Source organism: Syngnathus floridae, chromosome 1 (assembly GCF_059516105.1).
Source record: "Syngnathus floridae isolate MCC-2025c chromosome 1, RoL_Sflo_1.0, whole genome shotgun sequence".
Lineage (NCBI taxonomy): Eukaryota > Metazoa > Chordata > Actinopteri > Syngnathiformes > Syngnathidae > Syngnathus > Syngnathus floridae.
In genome coordinates, this window is record NC_142413.1 from 21,459,647 (window position 1) to 21,477,033 (window position 17,387).

Sequence of the window (17,387 nt, forward strand, 5' to 3'; positions counted from 1 at the left end):
TTTAGTGTGAACTCACGTCTTCCTTTTATTTTGTCAATCACATTCATAAAACCTAGGATTGAAAAAATTAAGAACATTGTTCACTCCAATCCAGTAAAAGGTCAACAGAACAATGAATCACATTATCTAAAAGTACAAGTGGGACAGAACTATCACAATTCACCATTTTGATGTTTTACGTGTGTGAAGACTAAAAAAAGTAATTATTTAATGAGATGTGATGGGGGGGGGACACTGGAATTCTTGCAGCCCCTTTCTTGCCATTGGAAAGTTTACCACTGCTCTTAAATACAAAATGGATTTAGGGGTTGATTTAACTTGATTGCTAATTTTTAGTAGGGCTGAAAATCTCAAGTAGTTGAATGCAAAATTCCCACAGCACAAGCTGCAACTTCTGAGGAAAAAAACAAAAGAACGCAACAACTACATTTCATTCTTCATTTCAGTCTGTAGACTTTATATATACAGGGGGTGCAAAAGCAGGTACTGTTAATAGTTACAAAAAGACACTAGCAAAGAATTTCAATTTGTTTTTAAAAAAGACACTACTGTCGACCCACTTTTGCACACCTGTATACGTATGTGCACAAGTGAGAACATAAAGAAAAAATGACAATAACAGTAGATTATTTTTCAAGATCGTTCATCATTATATTGGAGTCGGTTTGATCGACGAGCCACTGCTGGTATAGCGCTTGGCTGGCAGTGTGGGTTCAGTTCATAATCAGTGTGAAAGAGCGTGAAAGGTTATCTGTCTACATGTGCCCTGTGCTTGACTACCAATACGCCACCGCTCACTCGATGTTAGCTGGGATAGGCTGGAGCTCCCTACGACACTCAATAGCAAAATGAACCAGTGAGTGTTTGTTAGCTAAGCGGAGGTGGGGGCGGTTGTGGCATTAGCATGCACTCCACATCAGTCCTGCTGCGTTTGGGTGGCATCGTTTGGTCGTGAGCCTTGCGTATGTGTCGATAGAGGTCCCCGGACTGGGTGTAACTGCGGTAGCAGTAGCGGCACTCGTAGGGGCGCTCCCTCGTGTGCACAATGGCATGGCGCCTTAGTGTGTATGTGCACGAGAAGGTTTTGCCACAGACACAGCATGTCGGGACATCGTCCGTGATGCCCCCCAGGGTGTCCTTAAAGTCTGCTAAATAGGTAGCGTGGTCCGAATGTTGCCGTGTCGTGGACAGTAGAGGGAGTAACGAACCCTCATCCTGGATGTCATCTTCAAATTCATTGACCATCACTGCCGCGCCCTCTTTGTCCTGTTCCTGCTCTTCATCAGAAATGACAATGGCCTCCACTTTGACTTTTGCTTTGTCACCATTATTGTGCTCAGTCCTTAACCCTATGGGGGGATGCACTCTTCCAGCTGTCTCCTGCTCAGCGGCAGCTATGTTTTGAGAAGTGGGTGGCATGGAGAGGTGAGTGTTCAGGCCTTCATGTTGAAAAGAGATGGCACTCTGGATTTGAATTTGGGTATGCAAAAGTGATTCGTTTTCTGCATGCGCAAGTGAGGCCATGTGTTGTTCTCCACCTGCAGTTCCTCTGCAATCCCACACCAAAGGTTCTGCTTGAGCATCTTTGTCTTCAGCCTGCTGGAGATCTGGGGACTTGTTGGATTCTGACTGGGCAGCAGCAACCATTGTTGGATAGCTACCCTGGATGTCTGAGACCAGGGAAGACGAAGAAGGCTGCTGGTTGCTGCTGTGGTCAAGAAACAAACAGAAACGATGATTATGAAATCTGAATTCATGGAAAAAAACCCAATTCTGTTTAAACTCCTACTGGCGGCCTTCTGACTTAAACACTCTTTAAAGCAGTACTGCACTAAATTTACAACTTATATCTGTTCCAATTAATTTGATGAATTTCTTCACATCAGTGTATTCTTTTCGTTTTGTAGTGTTACTCTTAGTTGCACTTCTTCTGGTATAGTATATGTATTGGTGATAGATTTTTTTTTGTTTTTTTTTTTTTTTTTAGTCCAATCAGTTTCCAATCTCGATGTGATGCCCTGTAAAACTATATTAGGAGTGTGTCTGTTTTTATTAACCAATCAGATTACAAATTCCCAACAGAGGGCCACGGAGCAAGCCCATGATGTCAGTATTTTTGTGTCTTTTGATGGTTCGGTCAGAGAAGGCCAAGTGAGGCTGCATTATTCATGTGCTGTTACCAGCATTTGATGTTTATTTGCGGACCCAATTTGGGTGGTATGATGACTTCCTCCATTTATGGTATTTGATGCATTTTATTGATAATATATATTAAGTGCATGAATGAGGCCGAGAATTGGGCAGGTAGCTATTTCAGGCAACACTAAGTGCTTACAGTGGCGACTTGTACCTGTATGTTTCAGAAGTGCTGCATGGGCTGCAGAGAGCTGAGCCTTCACCCTGACTGCAAGCCCTCAACCTGTTTGGACCTCCCGACTCCCTCTGAGACTGTACCTCAGCGGGTCCCTGTACCAGTTCTCTCCGTGGTAGCAGATGAGGGCCATCCATGCCAGGCTGTGTGGTGTCAGCGACATCGGTACTCGGGGGAGTCTGAACACGTGCCTCTGATGAACCCTCATCCATCCTGTACTCTGACTTGACAGACTCCAACGTGCTCCGTCCTGTCATGAGGGGGACTGGTGAGGGGGTTGTTGTCATGGCAATGAGATTGAAGTGATCTACTGCCACGGTTACCGCAGGCCCAAGGTCAACATCTCCCCTCTCCCGCCTCCCTGTCTCCGTTACCTTCCTGGCCCCGATGCTCTCCTCAGAGCGAGTGCTATCTGCCTCAGCCATAGGCCCTCGTCTCTGCAGTCTTCTTTTGCACACCCTCACCACCTCATTCATGTGAAGGAAGCTCGCCGCTGCCAATACATCCTCCAGCGGCGGAGACTTCTCCAGTTGTAGGACCCCTTCATAAATGAAGTCAAGGAGCAGGCTAAAGGCGGCTGCTGTGACAATGTCACTGTCAAGTGTGACAGAGCTGCTGGAAGCATTTACACCAGTGTTACAGAGTGAATCCGAGTAAAACATGTGGAAGAAAGGCGAGCAAGAGGCCAGAACAGCTCGATGAGCTAGGAAACGGGATGAGCCCACCAGGACGGTGCAGTCGCATAGGAAGCCGCGGTGCCGCTGGGAGCGGAGAGCTGACAGCAGCTGCTGGGAATGCTGAGGAAACTCCATAATCTGGCAAACAAAGAAGACAAATAAAAGAATGACAATCTATGGTGAAAAATTATTAAATACACTCACGAAACATTTTATGAGGAACACACACATGACATATAAAGCTGGAGGTCTCATATGCGCAGTTCAGTTGTTGTTTTTAGTACAATTTCCAAGATTAAATAATCAACTTTACATTACTTTTGTAGTCAATATGTACAAATACGTTATCAAAGTCCCAAAGATCATCGTCACACACACATCTGGGTGTGGTGAAATTTGTCCTCTGCATTTAACCCATCCCCATGTGATTTTGATCCATCCCCTAGGGGAGAGGGGAGCAGTGAGCAGCAGCGGTGCCGCGCTCGGGAATCATTTGGTGATCTAACCCCCCAATTCCAACCCTTAATGCTGAATGCCAAGCAGGGAGGCAATGGGTCCCATTTTTATAGTCTTTGGTAGGACCCGGCCGGGGTTTGAACCCACAACCTTCCAGTCTCAGGGCGGACACTCTACTACTAGGCCACTGAGCCTAGTTTATATGTTAACATATAAAATTGTTAACATTTACTTATATTTGTGTAGTTTCTTGATGAATCAATATTGAATTAAATAGCAACTTGAAGAATGAAAATCAAGTGGAATCGCAACCTAACTTGAGGGAGGGAACACGGCCCAGCCCTAATTCCAAATGATTTTGTGCGAGAACCGCGTTGCAACCTGGACTGGTCACCAATCAATGGCAGGGAACATATACAGTAAAATAAGACATGTCTGAGTTCATTCGATTTATAAGAATAGACCAAAATAAATCAGTTCTAAACTTTTTTCCACCATTGATGTGGCCATAATAATTCTGTACATCATTTTTCATTTAAACTCAGGATGAATGGGAGTTGGCACAAAACTTCCACTACTTTAAGTGTCCCTTAAAACGTCTATGTACTGTTTCACGAGTGTAAACAAAAAGGGAATTTAATTCAATTTCTTGTATCAGAATTGAAAGAAAAAGGTTGTTTAGTAAAAAATACATTTATATTTTTTTCCAGTTATAGTGATGTTGTTGGCCAGAATCTTAACTTCCACATTCCCTTTTTATATACTTTTTCTAGTTTTGGATTCATGGTTTGATTAAAAACAAAACATAAAAAAACAAAAAAAGGAATCAGACGTTACCGATCAGTTACGAACATTTGAGTTGTTTTTAAAAAACATTAATACTTAGATACTCATGCAAATAATTTTTTGAAGGACTACTTTTTTATTATACATACGTAACATCACTATTCTACCCACCTCTGCCAAATCAAACTCATGCAAGTTCCAATAGAAAACTGTCGTGGGCAAAACACTAAAAGGTAACAACGCAAGACGAGACACTGCCATAGCAACACGTGTAGCATCAAAAAACGACAATAAACACAACCTCGTATTTTAGCTCGCCGTTAATATTTCTCCGCCACTTGGGGTCTTTTAACATGATAATAAACAGGCGAAGGTGATGATCTTACCCTCAGGAAATGTTGTCTTATACGACAAACCACATATCTCAATGAGCAAACACCTCCACCTCCGGGCCGCGTCACATACACCGGAAGTGCTCACTTATTTGACAGTGTCACGTGACAAGGGCTCACGTAGCCATGTAAACACTCCAGCCAAATGGATTCTGACAGAGGAGGAAGAAGAGGAAAGAGAGGGAAACGTGGTGGTTATTGTGAAAAGGTGAATTTGGGTGAGGTGTCAAAACTACTCAAGCTGTACCTGACTAAAATAATAATAATAAAAGAAAGTAGAAGTGCTGATTTGAGAAGCAAAGGTTCTTAGTTTGGCATGTTTTTGGCTACAAAATCAATGTATCGTGTGAGTTAAAGACAACAGGCAACTTGGCAAAGGGGAAGGGGGCACTTAAATATTCTTAAAAAAATATATTAATGAAATGACAGCTTCTCTTTAGGTACGTGTGTGAAAATTCAAATATTAACTGATTTCCACGAGAACAGTATTATCAGACGTATATTTTAAAGATTATTCCAGTGATATAACTTATCTCACTGACATAAAAAGAAAATTATGCTTGTATTATCTAAGTGTCATTTTCTTGAGACAACTGTTATGATATTAAGTTTTGATTATTATGTTATGAAAGTTCCTGATTTGAATTATTTAATCTGTTTTGGTTTAACCTAACTGAATGGAATAGTTACATTTTATAATCTGCTGTCATTGAACTGTTTCTAGCCCTATGTATTGGCATACCTATCGTTTCTCAAAATGTATTTCATGAGATCCACATTTAGTATGTGTTATGCATGAATTCAATTAACTTGAATAGTTTGGTCTTTGTAGAGCTTTTACTTTTTAAAGATTAATAAACATGACAATAGCTACAGCTGTACAGTATCAAATGGCAGTATAATCGTTTTGCTTTCCCCTGCCAGGACAGAGATGTCAGGTTGTCTAAATCTATGTCCTACGCTCTTCGCCATGGTGCCAATCAGATGGGTCTACATTTAAGTTCGGGTGAGTTGAAAAGAGCTGCTTCTTATTCCATACCAAATGGCAGGTCCTGGACAATATTAAGGAAGAAAAATTGCAATTACTGGTAGATTATTTTTCAAAATCATTCAGCACAAATAAGCAGTGCAGGAAAGTAGAATAATGGATTCATTCAATGTATTGTTCGTTAGTGAACCGATGAGTTGACCTTCTGTTATCACGTGTCCCAAAATTTTTTTAACTTTCTATAGATGGCTACCTGTCTGTCAAGGACCTCTTGGCTCACCCACAGTTCCACTCGTACAAACTGGAAGATGTTGAGAGAGTGGTGGCCTCAAATGATAAACAGCGTTTTAAGCTTCGTCCTCATCCAGAAGATAGCCACTTGGAGATTCGAGCCAATCAGGGACACACAATGCAGGTACCCAGGATGTGTTGTTATCAAGCTCAACCCTGCATGGCTGTGACTGCTTTAGCGTTGTGCGTATATTTGATCCTGGAATCTCCAGTGCACTCATTTTAATGAGTGCCGTCAGTGTTAATACTACTTCGAAATGTGTGTCCAGGTATCCAATTTGGAGCTGAGGCCGGTTTTGGCCGGTTCTCCCGACTGTCCTGTTGAGGCTGTTCACGGATCCTACATGCGCAATTGGTGCGCCATACAGCGGCAAGGCTTGAGTCGCATGAGGAGGATGCACATTCATCTAGCTCCAGGCTTGCCACAAGAGGATGGCGTAATAAGTGGTATGCTAAAAATGAAACTGTGTGCATTACATTATAAGACACACTTTTAAATGAAAGTGTTTTTATTTTATTTTTTGCATTTTTAACTAGGTATGAGGAAAGACTGTGATCTAGCTATATTTATTGACATACCCAAAGCTCTTGCTGGTAAGATTACACACAGTTGATTGACATCAAGCACAGGTCCAAAAAACAAAACCTAACATAACTGAATGTGATTGGGCAGATGGTATTGAGTTCTTCTGGTCAGAGAACCGTGTGTTGTTGACAACCGGGAATGTTGAAGGAAAACTACCCTCGGGGTACTTTAGCCGAGCCATACAACTCAAGCCTACAAGTAAGACATTCATCAAATGGGTCAACTGAGTAGATTTATTCCCATCTTGAAGGTGAGGTGACGTATCCTTTCTTTTTAGGGCGCATCCTACCGCTGTGATGTCAGCAGAAGACCATTCGACAAGTCCATCTATTTTTTTTATAACACTCTTCTGCATTGGGGTCACGGGTGAGCTGGAGCATATTCAAGCTGATTTTGACCAAGCCGCGAGAGGCAGGTTACACCCGGGACAGTCGACAAACAAGCATTCACACTCACATTCACACCTATTTAAGGGGAAGTCAACTCCAACATTTCTTTGAAATATAATGTTCTGTGCAGCCCACCTTGTCGAAACACAGTGTTCTGATTAATGTTTTGTTTGTGGAATATGAATTAAAGAGACAAAAGATAATAAAAGGTGAATTTTGCTGCTAAATATATATTCCACAAATGTAATATGAATCGGAATACTGTTTAGACTAGTGGAGACACATACTGAGACTAATTGTCAACAATTTGTTTTGTTGACTTTCCCTTTAATCTTCAGTGAATAATAATTGGCAGACCTAATATGATCTGAGATGAATGATCAGCATATCAGTCTGAAAATTGCAATGGCACCAGATGCCTTGACAAAAGGATGTGAACAAAAGTGAAGATGAAACATGCTCAATTTATTTTATTAAAGTGTAAGTGGTAAGCATTTGCTGTTGGCATCTGTTTGTATTCTCACACGGAATTCATTAGCTATTGATCGAGGAACACAAAGTAAGTACAAATACATGAGGGTTGTTTGTATAATGCCTGTAACTTGGTTGCTTTTGATCTTTTGACATTTGTAACACTAGAAAGAAAACACCTACCGTAGTCATGACATTTTGAATGCCTACAATCCAAAGAGATCAAGATCATTTGGTGTATTTGAGTTCTAGAGCGCCTCGTGTCCACCAGTTAGCTTGTGGAAGAGTTCCTCATTGAGTTTGTCACTCTTATCACGGCTGCGCGTCGACATGAAGATGTAGCCCCCGATGAACTCGTGAACGATCTTGCAGTCGGCCGTCACGCAGCTGAAGGCAATGTTGATGTTACCCTCAAACTCTATGGCCACCTGGGAGGTGATTGAAATATATATAGATATATAAAGATAGATAGATAGATAGATAGATAGATAGATAGATAGATAGATAGATAGATAGATAGATAGATAGATAGATAGATAGATAGATAGATAGATAGATAGATAGATAGATAGATAGATAGATAGATAGATAGATAGATAGATAGATAGATAGATAGATAGATAGATAGATAGATAGATTGTGTGTGTGTCTATATATATATATATATATATATATATATATATATATATATATATATATATACATATACATATACATATACATATATATATACTAATCACACCTGTCGAATGTCCCAGTTGACGTTCCACTGTTTCATATTGTTGTAACGCCAAGTCTTCACCACGTCGCCCACACCCAAGTCGATGCGGATCAGACGGTTGGGAGCGATGCCCAGTACCTCGTCTTTACGGCTTCCTTTGAACCTGTTAGACACAAAAAAACTACAATACTTAGTAGTTGTTGTGTCAAGCTCTTGTTGTTTGGAAAGGTATGGTATGACAGTACTGCCGTAATTTAAACAATAAAAAGTTTGAAAACAAACGTGTGACTGAACCTGACTACTACATAGGAGAGGCCAAAGTCGGGCAGGGCCTGCCAGATCTGCAGGAAGCGCGAGACTGCATCCACCATTGAGAGCTGAGCCACATTCTGGTAGGCATCCAGGATACGAGGGGTCAGCTGCATGGTCACACGCACAGTCAATTGTCAGAATAATTTCCTTTTGTGTTACTCTAAGTGAACATTTAGTGGGTCCAAATTCTGTAAATCACCTCAAAGGCCCAAGTGCAAAATGTAATTGTCCTATTATCTACAACCTCACCAGGATGAAATCTATCTCAGGTCAAGGCTAAATATACTTGTCCTTTGCCAAGAAACCGAGGTGTCTTAATATAACTTAAGACGAGACAACTAGACTATCCAATACTGTACATTCAGATAATCTCAGTGATGTTTCCATATATTATCATTCTTTGCAGAGGATAAAGAACACATGCCTATAGGTATTATTCTATTGCCCATCTTTGTTGCACAATTGTTTGTTGACCATCCATGACATTTTTGCAGTGATGAAAACCATTTTAACACAGACCGTCTTTGACATCAAGATTTAACCCGCTTTTCTGTATTCCCACCTGTTTGGTTTTGTACTTTTTATGATAGCGGGGTGACACCAAACTGAGTGTGTTTATGCTTTCGCATGTAGCAGCTGCGTTGCCATGAGAACTTGAGCTCGTGTTTTGCATTGCCAAGAAGGACCGGATGCCGCGTATTTCGCTATGGTAGCTGCTGTCTGCCAAGCTCTTGCCTTTGGAGGCCAGGCGACATGCAGCCATCCACCGTGCATATTGCTCCTCCTATAAGCCGAAGAGAGAGGTGGTCGAGAATAACACCCTCGTTAAAAGGTTGAGAGCGAGATGCGAGGGGTTGATGGTTTGTCCTCACATTTTCACAGCGGAGATAGACTTCATTCATGCCCTCGGGAGCTGGTATCAGCAGCCTGATGAGGAACTTTTGAGCTGCCATGTTGACATCTGGCACCACTTCACAGCCTGTGTGTCAAATTAAGGGTTGACAATACAACTTGGTACGCCTTCATTTGTGTTGTGCCATGCTAGCAATGTGGGTCAAGGGACACCAGTGTTAATGTTTCAAGCTAATACCGTAATTTTCGGACTATAAATTGCGGTTTTTTTTCATAGTTTGGGTGGGGGGGCGACTTATACTGAGGAGCGACTTATATGTGAATTTTTTCACAAATTTTCAAAATTCAAAAAAAAAAAAGAAAAAGAAGTTTAACTGCGATAAACAAACCGCGATGTAGCAAGGGATTACTGTAATTTGAATTTCAAGTGATGTCAGTGGCGCGGCGGTTGTTTACATAAAGGACAAAGATTTGATCACGGGATGACGAAGGGCCCCACGTACATCATTAGCGGCTTTGTTTGTAAGTGACACGGAGGACGAAGAGTTTGAAGGATTTAATGATTTGGAGTGACACAGAAGGTTTTAAAAACTATTATGGCTTTTACGCACGCCTGGTCCTACTCTACGGAGCTTTCTTTCACCTCCACGGATTGAAGTCGGGGGCCGGCGCTCGGCCGGGTGGCTGTCCGGGGACGGTGGATGGGGCTCGGTCATGGCTTTTACGCACGCCTGGTCCTATTCTATGGAGCTCTCTTCCACCTCCTTGGCTGGAAGTCCTCGCTGCCACACGCCTGGAAGTTTATTTTGTTAAATGAAGAGCCGTTTACCAAACCCACGTCTTTCCTTGTACTTTGTTAACGCTATAATGTAGTTATATACTAGATATGTGGAATAACGACGAGGCTGACGTCAGGGTGCACGCGCGGCGTTGTTGACAAAGGACGAGGAATTTGATCGATGGATTTAATGATTTGGAGTGACACAGATGGTTTGATAATATTGTTGTTTATATGATAGTTATTTGATATATACTTTATATATCGTTATATGGGTCTGTGGAATATTCAGAATATTTAGACGTCAGCGGCACGGCGCATACGCGGCATCGGTTCCATAAAGGACGATCGATGGATTTAATGAATTGGAGTGACACAGATGGTTTTATAAACGTGTTATTTATGTGATAGCTATTTGAAAAACTCTGAATGTTACGTCAGGCCCGTTCTCAGCTCTTCGTTTGTGTTTATGGCACGTTAGCATACCCATCGTTTAGCCTGTTGTTGCTCGTTCATGTCTGTTCTTGGTGTTGGATTTTGTCGAATAAATTTCCCCCAAAATACGACTTGTACTCCGGAGCGACTTATATATGTTTTTTTTCACGTTAAAAAAAAACACGTTTTATGGCTAATGTGACCTATATTCCGGAGTGACTTTTAGTCCGAAAATTACGGTATAACATGCTGTACCTTTAAGGTTAATCTGTTGAATAGGCTCTCCAATGCTTTCCTCTTTGCTCTTGAAATAGGAAATTGAGGTGTCCTGGAACTTGAACCAGTGCTGCTTGTATCCTTTCAGAGTCAATTTCTTTGGCCTGAAACACATCAGCATTTCCAATTTGGGCTTAAATGTGTTTTGGAACAGGCTGCGACATTGGCTCAAATGAAGGCAGCCTGTGTCATTTGCCTGCGTTGTACAACAGTATTTCCCTTCTACACTTGGTCAGTGCAGTGCATTGTTTTAGTGTGTTTTATAAATTAAAGATGTCAAAGAGAGACAAGCTATTCATATTGGGGAAGAACCTGGGGTGTCAGTTTCTCTTGCTAGTTCATTGTTGGGCTTGTTCCCTATCCCCACGTCTATAGGAATACTCTTCAATTGGAATTAGCACGTCATAAGTATCAAAGAGTACCTGAAAATCTTCAGGTAATCGTTAAGTTCTGGTGCGGTCATGTTATCCTGTAGGAAAAGAAAAAAGATAAACTTTCAGTTGCTTGGCGTTCTTCATTGAATTCTTAATTGCTCAGAAGGCTGATGACATTGAATGAAAGACAGCATTATGCATTCATCGTGTCTGACCAGCATGTCAGAGGCAGAGCTGCTCTCGCTCTCCATTTTGGCCTCTAGGGATTGAAGTGCCGACTCAAGGTCATCCATAGCTGCGGTCGAGTTCATTGTCTGCGGCTCTGACTGTGACACCTTGCTGACGTGATACTGCAAGAGTGAATTTTAGATGCACATCAGGCTAGACAGCAAGACAATGTATTATGGGGATTTTTCAAATGAGCAGATTCTTATTCAGCTTTTCACGCTTTTTATTTTCGCACGCTGCAACAGTGCTCTACCTGTAAAGCTCCAAACAGCATCATCTCCTCCTCAGTGCAGTCAATATCCTCCAACAGTATGGCCCAGCGAGCTTGTTCATACAGTTGCGTCAGACGCACCATATCATACTGCAAATACACAAACATCTCTCCTGAGCATTGAATTCTGAGAGCGACACTACTAATATGTCCAATTATATGTGTTCTCTAACTAACAACAACACAGATGCACAGACGCACCTTGGGTTCTATATCATAGAAGGCAAAATATTTGAAACGAAGCCACAGTCGGTCATTTTCTTGGATGCCCTGCTGCATCAGACAACGGGACGAATCCAACCACCTGAGGGAAAAGGTCACATGCATTTATTTGATCCATAGCAGGGATGGGCGACTGTACTCGGATTGGCCCCGGATTAGTTTTTGCAAATAAAAAAAAACAATTACTGCTGCTGATATGTTTTAAGTTGTAATAACAGTGTGCATCACTAGATGGCTCAATCAGTACTGACAAAATATTGTGACCCCATTCACAAATTGCACTTTGGTCATTTTCCGGCATATTCTGTTTATTCATCAACGAGTTCAACATAAAAGCGTGCGTGCGTGGTGAATGTACCTGCCGTTGATGTGGGCCTTGTCCACCACGCTGGCTGGGCGGTACTGCTTGATTATGACTTCAGGGGCAGGAGGAGGCTGAGGGACTGACAACATCTTGTAGATGGCCTCCAGCTGAGGTGAGCCGACAAAATGAGCAGGCATGCCGTTGTACAAACTGGGCAGGGATGCTGGGAACAAAGAGTAGTGTGAAAAGTGATTCTGATGTTGAAATCATGTTTACACAATAAAGAATGTTTTCTTGTTATTCTTAGGAGAACAAGCAGAGAATAATAAATTAAAATCTTGCACAAAAAAGGAGCCTTGTTTCAAGTATTTTGTCTTTGTTTCTCTTATGTTAAGAATTTGTTTGGCTTCGACAAAACGTGACTCCAGAACAAGGCTTCAATTTTTCATCCAAATGGCAATATTGATGATACCGGGCGGAATGATGAATGTACCTGAGGAGAGAGGCACCACAGTTAGGTCAAAAATCTCCTCTGCTGAATTTTTGTCCTTCTTCTTTTTCTTCTCCTCTACTGGCCGAAGGAGTGAGAGCTCCTCTGGGTGACGGATATCTGTGGAGGTCAAATGTGCCAAAATGTTCAATTGAATTCATTCAATTATTCGACTCCTTTTTGAAAAAGATGTCAGTGTGCGAAGTCTGTGAACTGACAGTGCTTGTAGGTGCACGCGCAGAGAATAATTCACCATGTTCAACACTAAAAAAGTAACTTTTGTAAGTCCTTCTTGGAAAAAAAAAAAACAGATTTATGGCAGGTCAAATGGGGTAACAGGCATAACTGAAAATCAGTGTTTATTTTTTTAGTGGCTTGAAGATTAAAATCTCTTTCTTGTTGTAATGAACATTTGCAAAATTTGCTCCAGTATCGTACCTTTTATTTTCTAACTTCCTGTTGATTGGAAGTTTTTTTTTTTTTTTTTTAAAAGTCATACAGAAAATGATTGTTAGCACACATCAGTATAGTTTTCTGAAAGTCAAAGAATGATTACAACGAGGTAAAGACTTGTCCGTATCAGAATTTAGGTTTGCTCCAGTATGATTTTTTTTCAAATTGATTGTAATGTGGTGAAAGGATTCAGATATAGAGAAACGAGACAAATACTTGAGGGAAATTTAGGTAAACATGTGCAGATGTACTGTGTCTGACTCTGGCTCCAAGGTTATGTGTTCAGGTCACATCAGTGTCAATTGGGACTCAATTCTATGCATATATATTGCTGTTTAACATTCAGTCAATTGGCTGTGAGAAATCACGACTGATTTTTTGCTTGTTTGTTTTGCAGCTTGCATGCGAAGTCAAGAGCAACTTCTAACCTGTCTTGTCATGCAAACCATGTCTCCGACTGCGATCCGTCAATCTATTCATTTCGGTCGCTATCATCGCAAGCTTTGTGCCGCAATGGTAGAGCAGATCAGTTCTATATTCAAGACAATTCAGGGTCCTTGCAAATGAGTAGTCAACTGTGGTATGTATTTTTTTTAAAATAAGGACAATAGCACTTTACAATGTTGCAGTTAATAAAAAGACACATTAAAAACTTAATGAAATGTAATGTAAAAAGTAAACTGAATGAATTCATTGCAACGTCCGTTAAGTGACTTTGTAAGATGCTGTAATGTTAGTTGTAATAGTTGTTTTTCGCAGAGGATAAAGAATATAGGCCTGTGAGTATGGATGTATTGTATCTTTGCATGTGCTGCTTCCCCATTTGTGATCAAATATACAATGGGTTACTCACACGGTCACACCTTAAAACGCTGCTGTACGAACAAACAAATAGGCAACTTTCCATAATATTGTATGCTCCTTTTACTATCTTGGACAAATGATACTACACCACACATCTGTTAAAATAAGACTTAAAATGACTGACATAGACATCAATGGGGAATTCAAGTGCTCATTGGGTGTCCACTGATGCAAAACCCAACACGGGTTTATCATTATTCACAGCAGCAGCTTTCACTAAGTTGTGGAAATATGTTGACTTTACATTAGGAAGCAGCATCCAATAAATATGTAAAATAAAGTGAGTGACAAACTCACTGAGCAGTGTGCAGATGCCCATCATAGTCTGGAAGACGGGATTGGAGAAGCAGACGCAGAGCCTCAGGGTGATGCCGTTGGGCAGGCCCAGCCTTAAGGGCTTATGCTGCGGCATGAAGAGCAAACGGGCATCGGCATGAATGCCATATTTCTCCAGTGTCCAGGATGTCCGCAGCAGCCATTGCTGCTTCTGTTCCCACCACAGCGCATGGTCCGACCAGTCACGCGGAATTTCTACATTACGCACACAAACAGACAGTAAATTTAAAGACTTGTATATTTTTAAATAATATAACGTGTAACTTGCAAAACAAATTACATCAATCAAAACTATACAAATCTAGAACATGCAAAGAAATATGTGTACGTCGGCGCCCATACAGTCTGTCTGCATCTGAGTCAAAGAGACAGACAGCGACTCACGCGTCTTCTCCACAAGCTTGAGGATAACGCCTCCCACGTGGAGCTCAGAGGTCACACTGAGGCTGACAGGTGGAGCGTCAAGCCCCAGATCCTCCACTGTGATGGACAGGTCCCACACCGCCATGCTGCGACAGATAGGGAATCAAAGGGGGACGTTATTGGGTTGTATCACACCACATGTAGAAGCAAGGCGTAATGCATTTTTATACTACAACAACCACAATTCAATTAAACTCACTTGTGAGGCTCAGTCTCACATGATACACACACTTGATGGGTGAGCCTGTCTAACACTTCCTGCTTCTGCCTTAATCGCCAGGGAAACATACTTCCGCTTTTTTTTTTCGTCACCACAGACAGAATATTTATTCAACGCCCATAAGGTCATCTACTGCATGTGAATATATGAAGACAAATTTAAACATGTTTGGACTGAAGGTGTGTTATTGTCCAAACATTTAAGATCCTAAAAGACTGATCCTGCTTATGACGTGATTCACATGTTACCAGCAGATGATACATCTATACCTCTTTTAGGAAGACTAAAATGTATCTGTTGATCTGTTTTGGAATAAAAATGTAATATTTTGATATTTTACCTTCGCTGAATGAATCAAAAAGACACATACTTATGCATTTATATAGATATACAAGGACAGTACCTTCAGTCTCCTTCGTTCAATCGTTTATGAAATGGGGGCCCGGGATGACTGCTCCTCTATCAGATCTGTGAAAAAGTCCAAAACTGTCATGAAAGTGTGCTGAAGCAGTTTCTCCTCCCTCTGGCTGGGTAGGCTGTATTTCTGTAACTGTGTTTAGTGTTGCATGTTCCTTTTTTTTTTTCTTTTCGTTTTGTCAGTTTCCGTCTGGCGGAAATGCCCAAGAGGTAGGCCTACAGCTTTTGATTGACAGTCTAGTGATACATAGTAGGCATTGTGGTTTGTAGATGATTTGTGCCATAGATGTGATACTACATTGGGGAGTTACATTTTTAATATAATAGTACTAAAAACAAAAACAACCATGAAGAGGTGTGCCCCTTTGTCCTAAAAAAAAATTAAATGGGAAAACAGAATGAAAGTATTCATCTAATGGTGTTTAACGGTGATAGTTGACAAAACAAATTTAACTATCATACAATAACTAAGTGAGAAACTGGCACACAAACCTCACAACTTCTAAATGATCAGTAATGCCTGATTCAAATTCAATGTTATGCTCCACTGAAATGAATTCTGAAATTGATAAGAAACTTTGCTTGGCTACGCAAATAACCACACACAATGTGTTATTTAAAAGTTGTGTGGATTTTTGTTATTTTCTATTTGCACATTCATTTTCAATTTTTATTTTGTTTTTGTGTCGTGTGCTGGCTTGGCACCTACGCGTCATCAAATTTCCTACAGTCCATAAAGGGGTCACCAGTTTATTGGTTGGTCGCGTCGACTCGCAGTTGGATTAATCAAGATCTAAAGTTCGAATAGTGCACAAATATAAATCATTTTGTATAAAACTGAAAACTATAGGTGTCATTAATCGATAAATTACGATCACCTACGCGACATAGTCTCCAAAATATTTCCCTGCACCTTAACCCCCCCTCGTATGAGTAATGGTACATTCTACAATTTCAAAACAAATATGGCCCATGAGATGAAGATGTAGGCCAGCGAAAGCGAACCCAGACACCTCAATTTGTATTTGACACAAACGTAACTTCTGTGGACCTTGCATTAAACGTCCAACTGCCGAGTGAGACATGGCGATGCATATATTAAGCCTACTTTCACAAATCAGAACCCCGCTACTGTTCGCCGGCTGCAGGCCCGTGTCCCGTGTGGCTGCAGCCGGTGTCGGGTTCAAGCATATTATTTTAACTCCTGGAAGTCTCCAGCTGGGATGCGATCCAGTGACAAGTCCTGTCCGCAGCCATATTAACACCGCGAACTTTACAACTACCACAGCAACCCGCTGGAGGCCCACCCAGGGGATTTGTTTCCCCTCGCCGCCAGGGAAGCGAGTTAGATCGGGCACTTTCATTGGCATCGGCGGGCTGACAGCGTCTCTACACACTGGGACGATGGCAGCTGCGAAAGTTGACTTGAACTCCACTGAGGGCAACTGGAAGGAGATCAAGGGTGAGGCTGAGTGGTGCACCTATTTGACTACATAAAATGTGAAATGTTACCCGTTGGAAAATCTTGTAAATTAAATCTGTTACAGAGTCAGATTGTTTAAAAAGGAGCTTTGCTGCTAAGAGCAGAAATCCACGTGTAATTGACCCGCCCCAAAATTGTTTGGAAATACCTATAGATGCCACAAGATGGCAAAAAAGCAGATGAAATTCCTCAACTCACTTGAACTTACTGTAGTTCCTTGGCACCAAGGCAAAGCAATTGCACATAAAACACTCCTCGATTGTACCCCATATCTACCGACACGTCACAACAGAAAGAACTGCGGAGTTTGGTTCTAGCTACAATATGAGGACTGGCAAGGAGTTGCAAATTGCAAATGCATTTGAAAGCATTGTATTGTTCATATTATTGTGTAAAAACAATAACACACTCTAGTCTTAACTAATCACAAAGACACAATGTGTGAGTGATTCTCATTACATGTCTCAATTTTTAAACCATCATATCTCCAAAGCAGGCACGTGCACTCATAGGAGGCAGGT

The 17,387-nt window shown here is 41.3% G+C and overlaps 4 protein-coding genes across 18 annotated transcripts in view; 2 read left to right on the top strand and 2 right to left on the bottom strand.

Moving 5' to 3' along the window:
• Positions 1-4,801, bottom strand: zbtb3 (zinc finger and BTB domain containing 3). 5 transcript variants are annotated; one of them, XM_088386210.1, is made up of 5 exons: positions 4,592-4,652; positions 4,462-4,516; positions 3,097-3,186; positions 2,351-2,983; positions 1-1,708 (listed from the first exon to the last, which is right to left on the bottom strand). In XM_088386210.1, exons 2-5 carry the CDS (start codon positions 4,479-4,481, stop codon positions 868-870), a joined length of 1,584 nt encoding a protein of 527 aa, XP_088242336.1. In that variant the 5' UTR covers positions 4,482-4,516; positions 4,592-4,652; the 3' UTR covers positions 1-867. The 5 variants fall into 5 exon arrangements, with proteins under 5 accessions (XP_088242336.1, XP_088242328.1, XP_088242319.1 ...); XM_088386202.1 differs by having other exon boundaries at positions 2,351-3,186; positions 4,592-4,650; XM_088386193.1 differs by lacking the exons at positions 4,462-4,516; positions 4,592-4,652 and adding an exon at positions 4,677-4,801 and having other exon boundaries at positions 2,351-3,186.
• On the top strand, positions 4,738-7,430 carry trpt1 (tRNA phosphotransferase 1). 2 transcript variants are annotated; one of them, XM_088386297.1, is made up of 7 exons: positions 4,738-4,890; positions 5,607-5,688; positions 5,916-6,085; positions 6,231-6,408; positions 6,499-6,555; positions 6,635-6,745; positions 6,825-7,430. In XM_088386297.1, exons 1-7 carry the CDS (start codon positions 4,828-4,830, stop codon positions 6,842-6,844), a joined length of 681 nt encoding a protein of 226 aa, XP_088242423.1. In that variant the 5' UTR covers positions 4,738-4,827; the 3' UTR covers positions 6,845-7,430. The 2 variants fall into 2 exon arrangements, with proteins under 2 accessions (XP_088242423.1, XP_088242432.1); XM_088386306.1 differs by having other exon boundaries at positions 4,816-4,900.
• Positions 7,381-17,387, bottom strand: part of fermt3b (FERM domain containing kindlin 3b) — a 22,915-nt gene continuing 12,908 nt past the window's right edge. The window contains exons 2-16 of one of the 2 annotated variants that reach the window (XM_088386154.1): positions 15,370-15,434; positions 14,708-14,832; positions 14,285-14,518; positions 12,674-12,790; positions 12,235-12,403; positions 11,856-11,958; positions 11,637-11,744; positions 11,371-11,505; positions 11,204-11,250; positions 10,761-10,885; positions 9,313-9,419; positions 9,003-9,224; positions 8,423-8,547; positions 8,150-8,291; positions 7,381-7,835 (exon numbers count right to left, since the gene is read on the bottom strand). In XM_088386154.1, coding sequence (XP_088242280.1) covers positions 7,656-7,835; positions 8,150-8,291; positions 8,423-8,547; positions 9,003-9,224; positions 9,313-9,419; positions 10,761-10,885; positions 11,204-11,250; positions 11,371-11,505; positions 11,637-11,744; positions 11,856-11,958; positions 12,235-12,403; positions 12,674-12,790; positions 14,285-14,518; positions 14,708-14,831 — 1,938 coding nt within the window. In that variant the 5' untranslated portion in view covers position 14,832; positions 15,370-15,434 and the 3' untranslated portion in view covers positions 7,381-7,655. Of the gene's footprint in view, positions 7,836-8,149; positions 8,548-9,002; positions 9,225-9,312; positions 9,420-10,760; positions 10,886-11,203; positions 11,251-11,370; positions 11,506-11,636; positions 11,745-11,855; positions 11,959-12,234; positions 12,404-12,673; positions 12,791-14,284; positions 14,519-14,707; positions 14,833-15,369; positions 15,553-17,387 lie in introns of those variants that run through there. The other variant, XM_088386162.1, reaches the window with a different exon arrangement.
• macrod1 (mono-ADP ribosylhydrolase 1) overlaps positions 16,250-17,387 on the top strand; it is a 123,591-nt gene continuing 122,453 nt past the window's right edge. For 4 of the 9 annotated variants that reach the window (XR_015860682.1, XM_088386247.1, XM_088386278.1 and 1 more), the window contains exon 1: positions 16,312-16,845. Coding sequence is in view for 8 of the 9 variants with exons in the window: in XM_088386247.1 (XP_088242373.1) it covers positions 16,467-16,845 (379 nt within the window). In the remaining variant the exon portion in view is untranslated. Of the gene's footprint in view, positions 16,846-17,387 lie in introns of all 9 variants that reach the window. The other 5 variants (XM_088386233.1, XM_088386242.1, XM_088386224.1 and 2 more) reach the window with 4 other exon arrangements.